Source organism: Cetorhinus maximus, chromosome 22 (genome assembly GCF_964194155.1).
Source record: "Cetorhinus maximus chromosome 22, sCetMax3.hap1.1, whole genome shotgun sequence".
Classification (NCBI taxonomy): domain Eukaryota; kingdom Metazoa; phylum Chordata; class Chondrichthyes; order Lamniformes; family Cetorhinidae; genus Cetorhinus; species Cetorhinus maximus.
The window spans coordinates 11,100,424-11,123,072 of NC_135900.1; the positions used below are offsets into that span (position 1 = coordinate 11,100,424).

Below are 22,649 nucleotides of genomic sequence, written 5' to 3' on the forward strand. Positions count from 1 at the left end.
TTGGAACAGATTAGCCCAGTTCTCCTTACCTTTATTCCCTCAAGGTTACACACTGTGTGATAGCAGAGCACTACAGCAAGCATTTGAGAACTAAACAACAAAACTTGTACTGCGTGCATAGTCAAATTCAGATATAGTTCAAGGCCAGCATTCTACCTTGTGTCAGGGACACTTTGAAACATGATTTCGCACCACACTGGAGTTGTACAACACTAGATGTGTACCCTTATTTGGGAGACCAGCTAATAGAGAAGGTCTTGCACTACTTTCCGTCAGTCTACTTGACAGCATGGTGAAAATCTGACTCGACTTACATAGATGATTGATGTATTGTTGAGCATTTCATAAACTTTAAATATCTGAAGAGTTAGGACAAAGCTATCTCTCTGGTGGACAGTGTCTCCCAGCATTCAAAATTCACCAACTAGGGAACAAAGCATTGCTTGTATTATCTGTGGACCTCCTTTATTGCTGGGGAAAATATTATATACACTGAAGCTCAATGACAGTGCAGCTTGATTCTGAATGCTGTATATTTCATGCAGTAACACCAGTCTTATAATGGCATTCTTTGAGTTCAGGAAAACACCGTTACAGATTATGGAACAGCTTTTAGTTCCTTTCCTTACAAAAACTGATCAAATTTGTTATTTTTAAAATTATAATACAGTATCATAATTGTCAATTGGAACTTTAGTATTTACCAATTATTAGGAAAATATTAAATCTGAAGAATTATTTATTCAACGGAGGTGATTATAGTCATGTTTCTGCCGTTTTTGCTTCAGTTATTAAACTTCAAATTTGCTTTCTTTTACTATTTTTATATTTTGTGTTTTAATCTCTTTCACACACCTTAACGAACCAAATAAATATCAGTTAGATGCATGTTTAATTTATATGTAACTGTGTTATAGAACTGAGGGATTTGGATTTCCAGGTGCACACATCACTAAAACCTGGTTCAAAAAATAATCAAAAAGGCTATTGGAATGTGGTTCTTTATCTCAAGATGAATAGAATACAAAAGGAGAGGGAATTATGCTTCAGTTGTTTGATGAGACCCAATTAGAGTATTGCAATCTGTTCTGGACACTGCACCTCTGGAAGGATATTTGGCCTTGTAGAGGGTACAGTGCAGATTCACCAGAATGATACTGGGGCTTAAAGGGTTATCTTATGAGGGCAAGTTGCATGAACTTGTATTTCCTTTATTTTAGAAGGATGAGAGGTGAGCTAAATGACAAGATTTCATGTTGTAGATGCAGAGAAGCTATTTTCTCTGTCGGGGGAAGCCAGATGGGAGTCGATGTTAAAGCTGGAGCTGGGCTATACAGGAGTGAAATATGGCAACGTTGTTCACACTAAGGGTAATGGAATTGTAAATTCTCTACCCTGAAAGGCTGTGCACTCGGATTAATTGAAATTTTTGAAACTGAGATTGGCTGATGTTTGTTAGGTAAGGATAGTGGGAAAATGGATCAGCCATGATCAAATTGAATGGTGGCACAGGCTGGAGGGGCTGAATGTCCTACTACTGTTCCTATGTTCCATTTGTTCACCCAAATTTATAGCACTGTGGCATTTTCCAATACAGACAGTTCTGTAGTTGTTAAGATGAACCCCTGAACCTGCTTTTTCTAGCACTTTGTTGAGCCTCACACCATAAGTGGCAATCATTTTAAAATAGGATAAATACCAATAGAAATTAGATGCTGACTCTGCCCATCCCACAAATAAATAGTTGAATCCTTTTATCTGTGCGTGTATAAGCAGGGAATGGAACACAAACTTTTGTGTTAAGTATACAGTAAAAAAATGTTTAAAACATTGCTTAGAAACAGAATAGCTTGAAGAGCAATGAAAACAGTTAAGAACAAATATGGTGTAGACAAAGTTTGCATATATGTAGGTTCAGTGGTATGATCATTGTATGCCATTTCACGTTTCATTGACTTGTTTCTGTGACTGCTCTGTCCCATTGCCTGCCTATCTACAGTGTTTGCTTCATAGACATACATTAAAATTCTGCATGTTTCAGTATCAGAGCACAGGTGCAAATTGATTCTAGAAAAATCACAGCTGGCTATCTCTGTTTTAAACTAACTTGAGTTTTTATTGCAGGAGTAATACTATGAATTAGATGTTGTATTTTCTTAAATATACAAAACTGTGTGTTAGAAAAGAATGAAATAATTGTTTCTGGTGTATGTCTGCCATGGCATTCATCTTACTGTTTCCCATTTGACAAACACTTTGATTTATTTTAACACATCTGAAGGCAAAAGGTCCCTTTCCTCCAGGGACTATAGTGAGACTTGTAACAGCAGCAGATGGTAAGCCAGCAACAATAATCACAACCTCGCAAGCTGGTGGAATAGGTACGAAGCAAACGATCCTGGGTCTTGGCAGTGTCTCACCAACTAGCAGCAAACCTGGAGCAACCACCATCATAAAAACCATCCCTGTTTCAGCACTGATGGCTCAACCCAATGTTACAGGTATTGGATGGAGTCTTCTATGTTTCCAATTTAAATTTCATGAATATTTATGTTTGATAGATCTCTGTTCAGCTTGACTTTTTTTTTGTTTAAAGACTATATTTTTAAAAACAGTTTTGCGACACACACTAGTTCTTTGGATATATAAAAGGTTCCAATTAATTGTGGAGCTTGTTACCTTCTGTAAGATTTCACACTGAAAGCTAGATTTTCGTCCCTGGGTTGGGTTCGCAGAGTCAGGAAATTTCTTGGCTCAACTGTTAGAAATGGCCGCCTGTAGATCGGATTGTCAGTCGGAATGGAGGTCTGAAATAGGAATCGGAGCAGGCGACCCCGAGCGGAGGCTGCTGGGCACAAGGCCTGCCTCTGTGCTCTGGAATTGTGTTTAAATTTAGGAGAGGCGATGGCGTAGTGGTATTGTTGCTGGACTAGTAATCCAGAGACCCAGGGTAATGCTCTGGGGACCTGGGTTCAAATCCCACCACGGCAGATGGTGGAATTTGAATTCAATAAAATCTGGAATTAATAGTCTAATGATGACCCTGAAACCATTGTCAATCGTTGTAAAAACCCATCTGGTTCACTAATACCCTTTAGGGAAGGAAATCTGCTGTCCTTACCTGGTCTGACCTACATGTGACTCCAGACCCACAGCAATGCAGTTGACTCTAAAATGCCCTCTAAACAAGGGCAATTAGGGATGGGCAATAAACGCTGGCTTAGCCAGCGATGCCCACATCCCGTAAATGAATTTTAAATTTTTTATAAAAATATAATAAAACAAAAAACATTACTCACCCCCTTCCCTATGCCCCATCCATGCCAACCTATGCCAGCCCATTCCCCTACAGTCACCCCCCTCCCCCCATGGCCCCCTCATATCCCCTATGTCAGCCCATGCCCCTCTACCCACTCCCCATGGCCCCTCGTACCCCACTGCCAATTTACTGCCAACTCATGCCATCCCATACCCCTTTGCCCTTCACCCCTCCATGTCAATTCACCTAGCATCCTTTGACTCTTCCTGGACAGCTTAATAGTTAAATGAGTTTGTGCATAAAATAATGCATGATCATGTTTAATTATAACAATCCCAAAGGGTGACTTACTTCTCCCAAAGATGCCCTGGGACCCTATCCAAAAAGGTGCCTTACCTCTCCAAAGGGGCACCCTAGATATCCAAAGAATCCACCAAGTTCAGACTTCCTTATGAGGAGCATGGACCAGGTGGATAAGCAGCAGCTTAGTTGAAGGGTCAGTCACGAGGGGACATAAGTTCAAGGTGAGGGGCAGGAGGTTTAGGGAGGATGTGAGGAAAAACTTTTTTACCCAGAGAGTGGTAACGGTCTGGAATGCACTGCCTGGGAGGGTGGTGGAAGTGGGTTGCCTCACATCCTTTAAAAAGTACCTGGATGAGTACTTGGCACGTCATAACATTCAAGGTTATGGGCCAAGTGCTGGTAAATGGGATTAGGTAGGTAAGTCAGGTGTTTCTCACGTGTCGGTGCAGACTCGATGGGCCGAAGGGCCTCTTCTGCATTGTATGATTCTGTGATTCCTCTTACCTAATCTGCTTTGTGGATTTGGGGATTCATGCAGTCAGGGTTCAAAAATCAGAAGTCAGTTCCGACTCCAGCCCTGCCCCTGCAAAGATGGGAAGTGCTGTGTTCGTGGGCGGGACCTAGAAATTTTATCCATTTCCGGAGAGGCTCTCCATTGTGGCGAAAATTCAGGCCAGTGTGTGGACCCAGCCATTGTAAAGTGGATGGATTGAGGAGAGTTGAAAATTATTTTTCACTGAATTAAAAGTATTAACTGGAGTTAATTCTAAGGATCCTACTTAACAAGTATTTTGGTATGTGTTTGGAGTCATAGGGGAGAATTTTCTGGTCAGTGAGCGGGCCGTGTAAAATAACATGCGGTGACCTCGGGCAGGCATCCCAACTTCACTGCGCGTCATTTAGATTTCAGTTCGGCGGGCATGCAGCCGAGTCGGCTGCACACCCACCGAACTGTCAAAGGCCTATTAAGGCTTGTTTAAAACTAATTAAATCAATTAAATGAGCTGCCCGTCCAACCCTAAGATTGGTGGGCAGGCAAAGAGCCCAGGCGGCCGTCGCATTTTTCATGGAACCTCATCCACAGGTGGGAGTGTTTATAAATTAAATACATTTTTTAATTAATGTTCCTTGACATGTCCCAGCCCATGTGACACTGTCACATGAGGGGACATGTCTTAAAATGTTTTTAATTCTTTATGTAAATGTTTGAACCTTAAATCTGTGCCCCAGGGAGATTTCTGCGCTCCTTCGTGTGCATGCGCGTGAAAGAGCACAGGCCCAGACTCACGGAATCTCCCCCTGCCCACATAGGGAGCTCTCAGCGCTTCTAGGCGACGCCACACTGGGCGGGCCTTAATTGGCCTGCCCACGTAAAATGGTGGCACAAACCCGATTGGGGGCGCCAATCGGGTTCGCTCTTGCTCCCACCCGCTCCCCGCACCCCACCCCCCCAGCTGGGGGAAATTTCAGCCCATGGTGTCATTACGACACTAAAGAAGGCCATTCAGCCCATTGTGTCCATGCTGCATTTAATACCATAAATCTCAGCTTCTCAAACGTGAAGCCTGCAAAATCTTTAACCACATCTCACAAAAGTAGAATCTATGCTTTATTAGTTGCATATAAACCATGTGCATTTTGTGAAAGGAGTTACCTAGATGAACGAGCTGCACACTTCAATTCTTACTATTCTCCTGACGAAAGTGTCTTGCTTATCCTTGAATCATTGCTATACCAGTACGGTTGTTTATTTTTCATAAAATTTACATCTGCTTGGTCAGAGTTAAACAATAATGGAGCTATTTGAATACTTGGTGTACTTTGTAGCCCACCAAGTAGTAGGGAAGAAATAGAAGAACAGATTTTCAAAGAAATTACTGAGATGCATGAACTACATAGCAGTGGTAATTGGAGATTTTAATTACCCTAATACTAAATTCAACAGCAATTGTATTAAGGGCAGAGAGGGGAGGGATTTCTGAATTGTGTTCAGATGAATTTTCTTGAGCAGGAATTCACCAAGGCTCTTTAGACAGCACCTTCCAAACCCACGACCACTACTATCTAGAAGGACAAGGGCAGCAGATAGATGAAACACCACCACTTGGAAGCTCCCCTGCAAGTCACCCACCATCCTGACTTGGAAATATATCGCCGTTTCTTCACTGTCACTGGGTAAATATCCTGGAACTCCCTTCCTAACAGCACTGTGGGTGTACCTACAACACATGGACTGCAGCAGTTCAAGAAGGCAGCTCACCACCTTGACCATCACCACCTTGAGGGAAACTAGGGATGGGCAATAAACGCTGGCCCAGCCAGCGAAGCCCACACCCCGTGAATGAAGTTTAAAGAAGTATCTTTGCTGCCCAATCATGAAGGCGGCATTGCTGGATTTAGCCCCAGGGGATGAAGTGGGTCGAATGGAGAATGTTAGAGTTGAGAAACATCTTGGGAATAGTAATCATAGTATCATAAGGTTTAGATTCGTTATGAAGAAGAGCAAGGAGCAATCTAGAATAAAAGTACTTAACTGGAAGAGGATAAATATGAGCAAATTGAAGATGTATCTGGCCCAAGGTAAATTGGAGTCAAAGACTGGCAGACAGATATGTAATGGAGCAGTGCACAGATTTAAGATGTTTGACATCATAACCATGATGAAAACTTTTTTGAGTGGTTAGGATTTGGAATGCACTGCCTGATAGGGTAATGGCTATAGTTTCAGAAATAGCCCTGAAAACTTTTTTGAGTAGTTAGGATTTGGAATGCACCGCCTGATAGGGTTATGGCTGTAGATTCAGAAATAGCCTTCTAATGAGAATTGGCTAAATACTTGATGAAAAAGAAATTGCAGCAAAATGGGGAAAATGCAGGGGAGTGCAGCTAACTGAATTGCTCTTTCAAGGAGCCATCACTGACTTAATGGGCTGAATAGCTTACATGGCTTCTACCTGGAAACTCTGTGAAAGTGAGTACAGTATGGGAAAGCTGCATATCATCAAGCTAGGCTACAGCAAGTGGAATCTCTAGAAAGATAGCAAAAAAACAGTCACCCTGCAGAATTTTATAGGTGATCCTTTTTTTAAACTGGTTGTGTCTTTTGTTCATTCTTGGGATGTGAGCTCATCCCTAATTGCCTTTGAGAAGGTGGTGGTGAGCTGTTTTCTTGAACCGCTACAGTTCATCTGGTGCTGGTGCACCACAGTACTGTTAGGAAGCGAGTTCAAGAATTTTGATCCTGCAACTGCAATTTCTTTCCATGTCAGCATGGTGTGTGACTTGAAAGAGAATTTGCATGTGGTGGTGTTCCCATGCATCTGCTGCCCTTGTCCTTCTAGGCGGTAGAGGTTGTGGCTTTGGAACATGCTGTTGAAGGAACCTTGGTGAGTTTCTGCAGTGTAGATCTTGTAGATGGTACACACTGCTGCCACTGTGTGCTAGTGGTGGAGGGAGTTTAAGGTGATGGATGAGGTGTCGATCAAGCAGGCTGCTTTGTCCTGGTTGGTGTCAAACGTCTTGAGTGTTGTTGGAGCAGCGCTCATCCAGGCAAGTGGAGAGTATTCCACTGCACTCCTGACGTGCCTTGTAGGTGGTGGACAGGGTTTGGGGAGTTGGAAAGTGAGTTAATCACCGTAGAATTCCTAGCCTCTGGCCTGCTCTTGTAGCCACAGTATTAATATGTATCTTCTGTGAGCCTACAGACACATCAAACCATTGATCCCCGAATGGATGTATTTGATGTATTATATCATGCCAAGTGGTTTATTGCCCTAATCCAGTTGGAATATTTAAAAAAGGATATTAAGGGAAATAGAGCCAAGGTGGGTGAATGGTGTTATAATGCGGATCAGCCATGATCTCATTGAATGGTGCAACAGGCTCGAGTGGCTAAATGGTCTACTCTTGAACCTGCCTTTCTAATAGTGAGTGGTCTGCTGTTATCTGCCCTAGTGATTCACTCTTCCAGCTCTTGCCTCTGCTGCTGTTCCTTTACCATTATTCTGCAGAGCAGCATGTTCCTATTGGGTAGACCATTCCGGCTGCTGAACTGAGACCCAAACATTTTGAGTGCACAGAGAAGGCATACTTTGGTTAAGTATAATACTAGTCTCGGTAAGGAAAAGTCAACAAAAAGGATCTTAAAGAAAATGACCATCAAACTCCAGAGATCTCACCTATGCTGATGTCAGGTGACTGTGCCTTGACGTAGCTAAATTTTTGGCTGTACATCTACATTTTATTATTCGTATAAATCCAGCTTGAGCTGACCATTTGCATGAGGAATAGCTATGCAAATGAGCAACGGATGCTTTCAGTGGATGTTTATAAAGTACTATAAATAATCGAGTAAATTCTCACTTAGCAATGCCTCCATGTAAAACTGGCGTAAATCACTTATGTGAAAGGTTTCTCAAAATACTGGGGCAATGTCACACTTACATTGTAGTAATGCCAAAAAGTCCCAGGAAGTTCCAGGGCAGGATTTGGCAAAAGGAAATTTGCATGTGAAATCTCAGGAAATATTTGCATTAATCAGTTGTTGATGTGGTTTTTTTTTTAGCTGCACCTTATATCCTCCATCCTTGATATATGAAAACCATTTATTGAGTGGTAGTGGTGCCATGAGGCCAGAGTCTTTCCCTCACTATACTTTCTTTCACTGTTTTGTGTTTTGACCTGTTATGATGTATCTTCCTGATAATCTTGTGTGTGTGTGTGTGAGTCTCTTCAATCTCAGGGTTAAAGTGTTAGAGCGGGCATCTGGAAGAATTTACTTGTGCTCAATTAGTTTTTCTGGATAAACATTCGCAATTGTCCAAGAAAAATGTTAACAAAAGGAAGGATGAATGATGATAATGTAAATATAAACTTTAAATACTGCATATAAAAAGTGAATGCCTTAACCTCATTTACAAATCCTAAACAGTGATATATGCATTTTTCTCTAGGTGTGTCTGCATCTCCTGGTATGAAATCTCCAATAACAATCATTACAACAAAAGTAGTCACATCAGGAACTGGAGCTCCAGCAAAAATCATAACAGCTGTGCCAAAATTTACCACAGGACAGCCTGGAGTGACACAGGTATGGGGATAATTCCATTCCATGCTCCCAGTTTGCATATACTTGCTGGGAATGAACCTTCCAGTCAAGGCTGCAATTGAAATTTGTTCTAACTAAATAAACATGCAGTCGATTATTGCATGGATGGACAGTGGATAGATTCGCTATGTGAAGTGATACTGAATCAAACCGACTAGTGAAGTCCATCAGTGTTTGGCTTGTTCTTTATCAGACGGTATTGAGGATTGCTTAGCTGCCTCCAACATCCTGAGGTTAAGGGAGGGAATAATTTCGGCAAGGTTACATAAGAACATACAAATTAGGAGCAGAAGTAGGCCATTCGGCCCCTCGAACCTGCTCCGCCATTTAATAAGATCATGGCTGAACTGATTGTAACCTCCAGTCTACATTCCTGCTTACCCCTGATAACCTTTCTCCCCCAGTATTTATCAAGAATCTATCTCGTTCTGCCTTAAAAATATTCAAAGACTCTGCTTCCAGTGCCTTTTGAGGAAGAGTTCCAAAGACTCACGACCCTTTGAGAGAAAAAAATTTCCCCTCATCTCAGTCTTAAATGAGCAACCCCTTATTTTTAAACCATGACCCCCACCCCTAGTTCTAGATTCTCCCACAAGAGGAAACATCCACTCCACATCCACTCTGTCAAGACCCCTCAGGATCTTAAAGGTTTCAATCAAGTCGCCTCTTACTCTTCAAAACTCCAGTAGATACAAGCCTAACCTGTCCTACCTTTCCTCATAAGACAACCCGCCCATTCCTGCGTATTAGTCTAGTAAACCACCTCTGGTACTGCTTCCAATATATTCACATATTTTCTTAAATAAGGAAAGCAATACTGTATACAGTACTCCAGACGTGGTCTCACCAGTGCCCTGTTTAATTGAAACATAACCTTCTGGCTCCTAATTGTTGTCCAGTTACCCTGCTTGGTGAGCTGGTCAAATTACTCTAACCAATAGAATAAAAGTCAGTCTTCCAATTTTCTAGGTGGTTCTGAAGACTCCAGGAACACCTGGTACCATCTTGCGAACAGTTGGTGGGACTCCTGTCACAGTTAGTGGAGTCAGATTGGTTACACCTGTCACTGTGTCTTCAAGCAAGCCTACAGTCCCAACTTTGCTAGTGAAAGGAACCACAGGTACTCATTATAATTTGTACTTGCCCTTGTACGGTTGACACAGTTTTATAGTCAGCACACTTATTTAAAAAAAATCGACCATACTTAAAAGGTGTGCAGGAACATGTTTAAAATCTTCCATAGCCTCCTAAATTCATTGATATAAGATGATTGCAGTTAAATCTAACAGATACTGATCTGAGTTGGACTGATGGGAATCTGTCTTTCAGAAAAAGATAGTGTATCTGGTTGAGATCATTGTCCCAAATCTAGTTACAGTCCACGTGTTACCAATTTATTAGGACCGGTTGAGTTCCACTGATGTGTGCAGACTGGGATGTAATGCATTAAATGAGCATCCCCTTTCCAAAGCTGGCTGGAATCCATAACATGCCAAGCATTCTTCTCCAGTTGAGTTCTTATCTCAGTCAGCAGCTATCATTTGAATTATGAATTGTGTGTGTTTTCTCCAGCCACCCAGGTCTCATGAGGCATATGGCTGAGAGGGCAGGCAACCTCACCCAAGCTTCAAGCAATGCTACTGAGCTAGCTGTTGACAAAGATATGTGATGTGACAATGGTACCTAGCCTTTGTCTGCTATATAATTTCTGAAGTGCGGACAAGAGCAGGAAGTAGGGAGATTTGTGGTGAGACAAGGTTTTACAATAGTGATGTGTATTCATCTTTCACCAGTTTGTGTTCTTTTAAGCTGCTTTTAATATATTTTTTCATAGCTGGATAATGGCTCCAAAATTGAATCAGCTTATCAAGTATAACCACTCGCCAACTTTAAATTTGGAGCGGTTGTTGGATGACACCTCTTTTGCTTTCTTATGGAGACTAGAAATGATTACAGGCACTTTCAAAATATATGATAGATTAGTTAGTCAGATAACCCTGAATCTGATTCTTTAAACCCCCTTTTAGAATTGCTTTACAAGTTTTTGAAATTTTCTCCCAAAGAGCTATCTTGAGATAGCAGAGTTAACGAGGTAGCTCTTCACCACCCAGCCTTCCAAAATGCCTTTTGATATTCTGAAGCACTCCCAGTTCCATGATTTCAATGGCACTGAACTTCATCGAGATTGAATGCTGACTGCAAGAAGTAGACGGGAAAATTGTGAAATTCTTCGCTTGCTCTCTTCTGTATAATATTGAATGCATAATTATCCATGCCTAATGGGGCTGGGCTCAGATGTGAAACAGGCAGACTTTCGGGTGACAGGACAGTGTAAAACTATCTGCTGTGTCAGTCAGGAGGTCCAACCCTACTCAGCTGACCTTTTTTCTACTCCTCTCTCCATCCCCCAAGAAGAGCTGCCTGGCTTCACAAGGCAACAGCCGATGTCAGGTCCTATAAGGGGTAAAGGGCAATTTCCTGCTGGAAGCCTCTGAAGAAGTTGTACCAAGTGTTCAACAGCAATGGTAATCTACTTGAATTCAAATACTGCTGTTGAACATTCAGTATGAATATTTAACATTGGTGAACCTGTACATTCTACAAGTAGCTTGGACCTTTGTTTTACACTAACTATCTGCTCTCTTTTAAGATCAAAAGCTGCGCTAAACTAAAACATGTACATGAAGGAGAAAATATTTTGTATTCTATTCATGGCCCTTCTGTGTTAGCATCTGGGTGACTGCAATTGCAATCTAGACTTGTGTCAGAATTGTTTAGGGTTTCTTAACAAGCTTTTAATAGTTCTTGAAAGCTTATTCTTGTAATCTAATACTATGCAGGTGTCACTACACTGGGTACTGTGAGTGCTGCAGCGACTACAATTCATGCTGGAGCGACTGGTCTTGCATCGTCAAACTTCACTACGCCAGTCAGTGCTCTGGCAAGAGTAACAACACTGGGCACGCAAGGGATTAGCACAACTATTGACCCTTTGGCTGTGGCACCAACAACATTAAAGGTTACACCAGGAATTGTCTCAACTACTTCTATAGTTAACACTGAGGTAGTTGGTTTATCTTATCCATTGTTTATCTGTGTCTTTATCTTTTGCTAATTAAATTAAGTTTAATGTACACCTCAACCTCACCCTTGTGTTTGCATCAGTTTGTGGCCACCCTGCTTCCCATCTCTGTACTCTCCACCGAAACATTGGCCTGAATTTTTCAGTTGCCAGGCTTTCTCAGTCCACGCCCTCTCCTCATCAAGCTTTTCACTCTTTCCTCTCTGGTCTCCTGTGCATCCCTTCACCTCCTTTTGTATCTCCTTTGATAGTCACTTATTTAGCCACTTAAGTGCCACATTCTGGAATTCCATCTTTAAACCCCAATTTTTTGCCCTGGTCCTCCTTTAAGCTCCTCCTTAAAACCTAAGCTTTTGGTCACCTCTGACCCTTCCTGATATCTCACAGGCGCAGCAATTTTTACTATGCTTCTGTGAAGCACCTTGAAATATTTTTTTCTACATTAAAGGGACAATATAAATGCGAGTTAGTGTGGCAACTGCCACTAGTTCCCCAGCATGTTGATCCTTTCCCTCATCTTCAAATTCCTCACTGATCTCCACAAGCTTGAAACAACGCCCTTGTGAACAAACATTGCTTCAACTGTGCTCTACTGACCCCCCACCCACCCTCCGACATTTGAGAAAGATCCTTTTGCCATTACATCCCCTGCACTCTGGAATTTTCTTCCTAACCCTCCTAGTTTTGGTATATATTATATATGTATATATATATATATTTGGCCAAGCCTTCAGTCACCTACCCTAACTTCTTTCCTGCTTTCTACCTGATTTCCCTTTATAAATCATATCGAGCTGTTTTGTTATGTGAAAGATAAAATGCAAGTGTAATTTGGGTCACTGTCCTGGCTGTGGCTGATTTACATTGATTGCCAGAGTTTTCCCCAACAGTAACGATCCTTATTTTGAAACAGATATTAACCAAAATTCTGAATTTGTAATGCAGAAGCACACTAAGGTTTTGGTACACGTGTAAGAAGTTTACATTGGGAGTTCCTTTGTGGGTTATAGATTATTATGGTCCTCTACATTGAACAGTTATTCCTGCATGTTTACAGTTACAAGTAACAAATGTATTCACAAGTTAATACTTTCTCGCTGTGTGTATTTTGTGTTTTGACAGCCCATGTTTGTGATATCAGGAGAAGCAGTAACTCCTCGAGTAACTGGCCTGGTTGCACATCCCAGTGAAACTCAGGTGCCAGTAGCTGTAGAACAGACCACAACTGCAGTATCTGTTTCAGAGAATAGTGTGCAAACTTCAGATCAACAGATACAACCAGCAGCTGAAGAACCGGCCCATGAAACCACAGAAACAAATACTACAAATACAGCTACCTCCAGTACAGCAAATATATCTCTAAATCAAAGTGAGTAGACTAAACAAAAGTTCGGCATCTAAGATTGGTCACCTATTTAAAGGATTGATGTTTATTAATGTTGAAGTGCAATTGCTACTATTTTGTTCCTGCTTGTCTTCTTATTACAAGCAAGGATGGGTTTGCAGAATGTATGAGCTCATTTTCTGTTGACTTGAACCCCGACCGCTTCAACTGTTCAGAGGTGTACTGGAGCAACGAGAAGTAACTATTGTTTAATACTTTTTTGGTTATAGTTATTCAGGAGATTGAGCATATAATTCAGTGTTGCAGATGGAAATGATATGTCTGCCGTGTGAGGTGTCATACTTGTATGTTACAGATAGAAAACATTTTAAAAAAAAAAATCCGCTTCATTTTGGGTGCTCCTGATCTTTGGCCTGAAACTTGCAAACATTTTCCTATTTTCAGCTTCTCTTAGCAAACAAGTTAGTCTCTGATTATTGTTGTTACGTAAACACAGGCTTAGCTTAGACCTTGTGGCCTTAATGTGTCACAGGTCTACCTCAGCAGAAGATATTACATCATGCAATCCTTTCCTGTCCTTGTAATGCATGTTATCCCACTTGCTGAGTGCTCTGTCATAGGAGATATTTAAACAACGAGAACAATATATATTATTATATAATACTTTTAATATAGAAAACCATCCCAAAGAGCTTTTGCAGAGGTGTAATCAAAAGAAATACACTTAGCAAAGAGGGAATAACCGAAAGCATGGCCAAACAGGTGCATTTTAAGGAGAGCCTTAAGGAAGGAGAGGGAGTAGGGGAGGCAGAGGGGCTTTGGGTCAGGAATTCCAGAGAATAGGGCATAAGTGGCTTAAAGTATGGTTACCAATGGTGAGACAAAAGGAGGGGTGATGCACAAGGCCCCACGCAGAAGAGTTTTAAAGGTGAAAAAAAGGGCTGGAGGAGGTCACAGATGGGGAGGGGAAAGACCATAATGAGATTTAAATGCAAGTGTGCAAATCTTCAATTAGAGGCACTGGGGGTCAGGGAGCCAGTTTAGATCAGTGAGGATAGGGACAGTGGGCTAGCAGAACTTGGTGCAAGGTTAAATATAGGCAAGACAGTTTTGAATGAGGTCATTTATGGAAAGTGGAGGAAGGGATGCTGACCAGGAGAGCATTGAAACAGTCACGCCTGGAGGTGGCCCTCTGAGTCAAAGGCTGCAGAGAGTGAGCAGGATGAAATGGGATAACACACCCACAGTCACAGAAAATGTCAAATTAACTATGGCAGCACAAAGTATTATCTATCATTCAAGGTGAAGGATTGTGTTATAAACTTAAGTATAATCAGTAATTCTATTTTTTTTAATCTTCTGGACTCTCATCTTGTTTGCAATTTCATAAAACTCTGTATGTGGATATCTTCCAATGTTGTATTCGGACACAGAGTGCGGAAGAAATAAAATGAACACTGGAGTTTCGGAGCATTCTCTTATGAGAAAGCAATTGGGACAATGCAGAGTGAGGTTTATTCCGTATCTCGATTCCCAAAATGAGGAAGAGAGTTCAATCCCATAGCCTCGTTGTGAGCATGAGAAATATAAAATTTAACATGGTCTTTCCCAACTTAGTCTTCTCAAAAATATCACCTGTGATCCACAAAAATAAGCAAGCAAAATTCTATGATATTAACCTGTTATTCTTGTTAAACAGTACAGTGCTTTTTATTTTTTGTTAACCTATTGGGATGTGTATGTCACAGTTCAGCCACCAGACACGAGTAACAATGGTATGCCAGAAAGTGTACATGGCGAAACAGCAACTGCAGGAACAACTAATACAGCAACCACTGTCTCAGCAGCATGCACTGGAGCAGTGACCACTGTTACACAATCTACGCCAACTCCAGGCCCTTCATTGCAGGTAAGAAGAGAAGAAAATGATTCTGTTTTGACTGGCGTAACAATAAGCATTGTTTTTAAACTGTTTTTCTTATCGTCAACACATGAGAGGAAGTTTGGAGAGGCTGCACTGTCCAGCCTTGGTGTCCTGCCCAATCTCTTGACTTAACAATCCATCCAACAAGGCTCAGTGTTGGCAGGGGAGCTTTGCACACTTACCCTATGTGCAGCAAGACCTGGGAAATATCCAGGCTTGCACTGATAAGTGACCAGCAACATTCACACCACACAAGTGCCAGGCAATGACCATCAACAACTCGAGAGAATCTAACCACCTTCCCATGATAGTCAATGGAAATACCTTGGCCAAATCCCGAACCATCAACATCCTTGTGGGAGGTCATTGACCAGAAGCTCAAGTAGACCAGCCACATAAATACCATGGCTACTAGAGCAGCTCAGAGGCTGGGTATTTTCCAACAATTGGCTCCTCCAAGCTTCTCTACCACCTACGAGGCATGAGGCAGGAGTGTGATGGAATACTCTCTGCCTCCCTGGACGGGCTTAGGTGCAGTAACGCTCAACTATTCTGACGACATCTGTGACAATGCAACCCACTTGATAAGCCAGTTTAAACATCCCCCTCAACTGCTAGAGCGTGGCTGCAGTGTAGTATCTGTAAGATGTACTGCACAAGTCGTCAAAGTCTCATAAGGAGCATCTCCCAAACTTGTAACCTCTACCACCTAGATCATAAGGCGTATGAGAACACCAGTGCATCTTAAGTTCCTCTCTCAAGTCATACAACAATCCTGATTTGCTTATATCATCACTGAGTGGAAATTCTGGAATTTTCTACTTAATTGCATAATAGCAGTACCTCTACCGCAGGAAATGCAGTGGTTCAAGAAGACACACTCCCACCTTCTCAAGGGAAACTAGGGATAAGCTATAAATGCAGGACTCTTCAGCAATGTCCATATCCTGGCGATGAATAAAAAAGTGTAATTCACAGCAGTATTTTGAACAGTATGGAAGTAAACTAAATTACACAGACTTTCTAATTGGCAATATAAGTGAGTCATTTAGGCAGGAGAAAATTAGCCAGGGTTCCCACTGCTGTGGGCATATTTTAACTATTGGGTAGCTGCTTGTTGGTACCTAGGGTGGGCCTGGTCCATTTTGAGGGTCAAACCTCACTAACATCGGGCTAGTGGTTTTGTGTTTGAAAATCAAGTGGTCCATTGCAGCTGGTTCTGGACTGCCTTAATATCGGGCAGCCAGACTGGGAAAAAAAGTAAGTCCAGTTTGGAGATGGGGATTGGTGGACTCTGAGCAGCAGCAGCCCAAGCTGGCTCTGTGGAGTCTGGAAGACCACTCCTGATTCTAGCCCCACAAAAACAAACGCCTGTAGGCTGTTCTTCGACTGGACCATCGAAACCTGTTTCTGCAATTAATCCATTCTAAGGTTAGAATTAAATAGAGATGATGTTTCAGTGCTTTAGCATCTGTTTTTACTCAGAACTAGAAGTGGAAATTATTGATGGTGATATAACTGGGCAAATTAGCACATTTGTATAATAATACTATTTTTTTTTTATTTGTGATATTAGCCTATTCAAAATAGGTTTGTTAACATCTCAGACTAATTATGATGTGACCTGTATTCTCCTTGTATCAATCTTAATCGCTGCCTCTTAAATCTTCCCTTTCTCACCCACTTAAAACTTGAAATGTTTCTAGTTGTGGGCATACCTGGTCTACAGTTTATACTTAATTCAGGGTTGCTTAATTCAAATTATCAATTTTTTTACACCAAATTACTATTTGGCTGTATTATTTACTTTGTGGAATATGGATAATAGAAGAATGGTAGAGTGCAGAAGGAGGCTATTCATCCCATCGAGCCTGTGCCTGCTTTTTGGTAAAACTATCCAATTAACCCTACCCCTCTGCTTTTTCGCCATAGCCTTGCATTTTCTTCCCCTTCAAGTATTTATCCGATTGTCTTTTGAGAGTTACTGTTGAATCTGCTTCCGCCACCCTTTCAGGCAATACATTCCAGACCATAACATCTCTCTGTTTCCTCAAGTCACCTCTGATTCTTTTGGGCAATCATGTTGAATCTGTCTCCTCTGGTTACCGACTTTTCTGCCACAGGAAACAGTTGCTCCTTATTTACTCTGTTGGATAAAAAAGCAAATTTGTTGTATAATGCAGGTTATGAGCACAAAAATGATTATAACCATCAGGAATATTTTGTGTTTTGCTATATCTAAAAGATATAAATTGATAGAGAATATTATGTTATGTTTATGTTTTGTACTCATACCTGCAGTCTTAACCTTTCACTTTCGAATGACCAGGCCTCTTCGACAACATCAGATGTTACTTCAAGCAGTAGTACATCTTTGTCAGATTTGAGCACGTCACAGTTGGCACCCACAGCAGAGACTGGCCAAAATCCAGAGAGTTCTGAGCTCCAGACTTCTTCCGATCAGACATTAAAGAACTTTGCCCATGCAGTAATCCCACAGCCGACCGAGAGTCAGCAACCTGATCAGTCAGAGGCATTCCAGGGCCCACAAGAGAAAGTGGAAAGTGGTAAAGCACAGGAACAGTTAAGTCAAAACCCAGAGCAGCAGCACCACCAACACCATGTCACTGCAACTGAGCCTTTTGTTACTGAAACAAAACCAGCAGAAAGTATCCAACAGAAAATGACTGCTGGAGGTGTTCCAGCATCTTCATTGCCAAAAGCTACAGGTAAGCACCATGTTTTTTAAGTAACTTTTAAATGTAGTTCAGGAATAAGCTGACATTGTTCTCAAAAGGGGAACAGTAGCTATAATCGTTATCACTAAAAGGGACATCTTCTGACAGCAGTGTAAGCTATTATTTGCAGCCAGGAAGAAGCTAGAACTCCATTTTATGAATGGAGTATAGGTAGAGGCCAAGTATAAGCTTTTGTTCTTGGGATAATTCTGCAGATTAGTGCAACAAAATTAAAAATGTTACTTTGACCCACTATTTTAAAAAAAAACTTTTGAGTAAGCCTGTGTCGCAATCAAAAATGTGAAATCTGCAGCCTTAGAGACAATACTATTATATTAATGGCTATAAATTATTTTACATTAATTAGAACACATTGATAACAAAGAACTGTGTTTAGATTATTGAAAGTATTAAACTTTTCTACATCTGATTTCTAAAATAATCTAACCTCCTGGATAAATTTGCATTCTGTACCTTGCAGGGTGTCAAATTCAGGGTTTTTTTTCAAGTTGCTTTATTATATATTTTGTTTACATCACAGGGGCTATCTCTGGATTTATAAACTGATTCCACTTTTTCTTTCCTGAACAAAATGTATTATGTAGAAGTCAGTTACATCAAATCCTTGTTTTCAGAATAACTAACCTTTTCAGAACTGCTTGTTTTTATATTTTAGAATGCAACACTGTAAAGCCTCCCTTAGAAGATGTCGCTTCGGAACCAGGTGTGCCCAACATAGACTCTTCTCAGCATTTGCAACATTGCCAGAAGCTTGTGACTCAGACCCCAGAGCAACCAGCACAACAAAAGGATCCATTGCAGCCTCCAGTGCCACTGAGCACACTGAGTGCTCCTCCTCAAGCAGCAATGCTGAGTCCTAACGATACGAGCGTGCAAAGCAGTCAGCAAGGCCAGGTCACAGAGGACACTCACCAACCTACCACTTCAAGTATGTTCAACTGGCTGGAGACGTTATGATGCATATTCTGTTCATGTTTCCTCCTTAGCATTTGTAATTGTAAACCCATAGCTACATTACAGTGTGGGGTGCAGCTAATAAACTAGGGCTGCGCTGAAAGCTGCATGTCACAATCGATCCAATGCAGATGAGAGTTCTGCAGCCTGTTAATTTTCAACGTCAGGTAAGTACGGGTGGCAGGATCAATTTTGTAACATGAAAATGATTCAAAAGTTAGTGCAGAAAGTTGCGGGGTATCAATCAATTGGCTAGACATTCATAAAATGTGACTGGAGTTATACACCTGGTGGGGGTCAGTTAGCTCAGTTGGCTAAAGTGTGATGCAGAAAGATGCCAGTGGGATGGGTTCAATACCCAGACTGAGTGTGGTAATTTATGGAGGTTTGCCTCTTCACCTTGCCCCACACTTGCAGAGTGGTGCCCCTCAAGCTATATAAACCAATTGTCTCCCTCTAATGGAGAGAGGTGCCTCTGGACCTTTGTGGACTATGGCTAAATTACCTATACTACACCTGATGTGAAAGCAAAGCAGTGTGAGACTACCTGCTGGAGGTGTTCTCACGTATCTTGGCTTCACTGTGTTGGCAGTTGGATCGAGGTCTTTCTCCTGAGATACACTAGTGCTTTTGCATTAATAGACAAGGAGAAGAACATGCCGAATATTTTGACCATGTTTTACTTCCAGAATAGGAGCTATCATTTAAATTTCATTTTGTTTGTTTAAAATTAATTCTGCATCTTTGTATGACTCAATATTTACATTAAAATATAAATTTAATGGAAAAATTGTGATTCCGATATCTAGCTAAAGCATATAATTGAAAAGATAAGATTGCAAATGCCTTCAAATATGTCTGTATCCACTATTTAATGTTATTTACAAATATGAGGAATACTCCTCAGGAAAAATGATTTACTTGAGATTGTTTTTAATCTTAAAGTGTGGTTTTGTGTAGCCTGATTTATGGTAGTTGTTTGCAGAAAATTTTTGATTGGAATATCTTTCCATCTCTTATTAACATGGCAGCTGTTGTAACATTAGTTCATTCTGTGTCAGTGCGGGGAAAAGATGCCTGAAATGCCGCATGTCTGAAATCTGCCTACCATTTGAAAGCAAAGTTAATGAGATGTGTTTATACACCTAATTGAGTTCAATGTTTTTACATTGGTTTCTTATTTGTTGTGGCATATATATTGCCGAATATATATTACTGAATTGCACATGATTTAATGAAGTGATAATTTAGTGCTAGGAGCTGAGCAGGCAGGATCATACATATGATGGTCTAAGGAGTCAGTGCTAGTAGTAATGGATGAATCACTTTAAATATTTTTATGTGCTGTCATTAACTTAACAATTAAACACATGGTAAGATTGAATAAATTCACATCTACCATACAGAAAATAATCTTGTAGGTCTTCTGTTTCTAGGTCCTGCCAGTTCACTTCCACCATCTTCCACCACGGCAGCTGTGTCACCAAATGAAGTCTCTAATAGTAATCCACTAGCAAATGGGGTAAATAGAGTTACTATTATTACCTCAGCTACAGTTCCACTGGTTTATCAGGTTACCCAATTCAATAGATCTTACACCGTCACTATAGAACTGTTGAAGTTGCACATTGTCTGGATATTTAAATATGAAAAGATACATACACAACAGGTAATGGCATGCTATCATCTAATCTTTGCTTGAGGATAAGCTAAAACTGAGGCTGGAGGTAAAAAAGAATGCCCTCTGTAAGGCCATGCAGCTAATCTCTGGATTGATGCTCTGTGCTCATAAATCTAAATAAAGTTACGACTGTGGCTGATTTTCAATTTGCTTTGCATTGGTTGGTTTTTCAGTGATGGTTTTTGCTTTGCAGCAGATGCAAAACCTGAACAAGGTTCCCTTTTTTTTTCAGAAACAAGAAAATTCTTATGCACAATTAAAGATAACGCCAAAAAAAGAAAGCAATGCATGGTATGATGTAGGAATCATCAAAGGAACCAACTCTGTGGTAACTCATTATCACTTGCCACCAGAGGGCAGTCACGGCGAGGTGAGTGAAATTCAAACAGTGAATTTGAAAGTTATCCCGTGCTTCACATTACTTTCATGATCATGGTTTACAGAAGGCAGGATTTTCCTTTAGTTCTTGGTAACAAACAGGTGCTTGATAGTACAGAACTTGAATATTGCTGAAAAGACATGTTGCGGAAGCTTTTCATCTTGCACTCATCAGGACAAATGCAAGAATGCCAAATTTCAAACAATCAGGAGAATTTACAAGCTCTTGTAGTAGAACCCAGGACCACCTTACTTAGAGACGAGAATGCTACTACTGAGTCCAGGTTGACACCTTCAGCTCAAGAATGGATGTTTCAATCAAGTTTTTAGCATAACTAACTGACCTTAGAAAAACAGCATGTGAGATTAAAATTATGGATGGACCTAACAGCTAGTAACTGGTATGAATATTTTTTAAAAAAGGACAACATTACAAAACAGAACTAAGTTTAAATATTCCTTTATTTGTTTTAGGATGCAAGTGCTAACACCCCAGACTACAGCATGCTCAAAAAGCAAGAACTCCTCCCCGGCACTGCATATAAATTCAGAGTTGCTGGAATTAATGCATGCGGAAGGGGTCCATTCAGTGAGATATGTGCGTTCAAAACCTGCCTCCCTGGATTTCCTGGAGCTCCATCTGCTATCAAAATTACCAAGGTACAAAGACGTATAGTTCTGCCTCTTAGAAATATTGTAATTTATTGCGCTTTTGTAAGCTTTTTCTTTGCAAAAAATCATTTTGCTGTGACTCAAAAGGTGGGGGTGGGGAGGTGAGGAAGCTGATGTTATAATAATTTAAGTTGTATTTTCTGGTTGAAAATTGAGCTAGCCTAGAAACTGCCAAGAAATGCCGGAAAAACAATGTTGAAGTGAGCACTGGTTGTTTTAATTTCTCAATGCTGTTTTCCCCTTTTCGCAGAGTGTGGATGGTGCTCATCTTACCTGGGAACCACCTGCTACGACAGCTGGCAAAATTCTGGAGTACTCTGTTTATTTGGCAGTGCGCAGTATTCAGGTGACAGAATCGAAGTCTGGAAGCCCAGCCCAGTTGGCCTTTATGCGGGTGTACTGTGGTGCTAAGCCATCTTGTGTGGTGTCCTCGTCACACCTCGCAAATGCACATATTGATTGTACGACAAAGCCCGCCATTATTTTTAGGATTGCAGCACGGAACGAGAAGGGATACGGACCAGCTACACAAGTTAGATGGCTTCAAGGTAACAGAGTTTTGATGCAATTTGGGCACCCGAGCGTTGTGTCTAACTGGCTTGCAAATTTCAAAATTCACCCACTCTTAAGGAAAAAAAAAACGTGGATTATATGCCCCTGTGAATGCGGTTTTGCTGGTTGATGTGCATCTGATAAAGCAGATGTGCACTTTTATACTTTGCTGGCTGGCAAATTGATAATAAAAGAACATAAAGTCAGGATTAACACTAGAAAATTGAGGGAAAGTTAGAATGAATATTCCCACATGCAGCATTATTAAAACATGGAATGCTTTAGTGTAAGTACTTTTTGAGGCAAAATTTAAAATGGAATTTGATTTGCAAGTTAAAAGGAAGAATATAAAAGGCTACGAGGAATGGGCAAAGAAATGGGATTAGACTGGTAACTGCAGTTGAATAGCTCGCACTAACACAAGTGCAGTGGGGCCAAATGGCTTTTTGCAACTGAGTAAAATATTAATTTAAAATGTATTAAACTTGAAAAATTTACAGCCATAGTATAATTTGCTCTTATAGATTACTAGATGCAGGATGCCTGCTGCAAAATGCGTTATACAACTGTAAAATGTCTGATCGTTTGTAATTGATTTCTGTAATCATAAGATATTCTAAAATGCAGTTTACC

At 40.8% G+C, this 22,649-nt stretch overlaps 1 protein-coding gene across 2 annotated transcripts in view; it reads left to right on the plus strand.

The window, feature by feature from the left end:
- The window catches only part of LOC144696470 (host cell factor 1-like), a 76,296-nt gene that overhangs the window by 45,495 nt on the left and 8,152 nt on the right, over positions 1-22,649 (plus strand). For both annotated transcript variants that reach the window (XM_078567791.1, XM_078567792.1), the window contains exons 12-23: positions 2,282-2,501; positions 8,515-8,651; positions 9,639-9,789; positions 11,510-11,733; positions 12,874-13,120; positions 14,845-15,005; positions 17,350-17,749; positions 18,435-18,707; positions 20,170-20,255; positions 20,647-20,784; positions 21,267-21,452; positions 21,715-22,012. In XM_078567791.1, the coding sequence (XP_078423917.1) occupies positions 2,282-2,501; positions 8,515-8,651; positions 9,639-9,789; positions 11,510-11,733; positions 12,874-13,120; positions 14,845-15,005; positions 17,350-17,749; positions 18,435-18,707; positions 20,170-20,255; positions 20,647-20,784; positions 21,267-21,452; positions 21,715-22,012 (2,521 nt within the window). The remainder of the gene's footprint in view (positions 1-2,281; positions 2,502-8,514; positions 8,652-9,638; positions 9,790-11,509; positions 11,734-12,873; positions 13,121-14,844; positions 15,006-17,349; positions 17,750-18,434; positions 18,708-20,169; positions 20,256-20,646; positions 20,785-21,266; positions 21,453-21,714; positions 22,013-22,649) is intronic.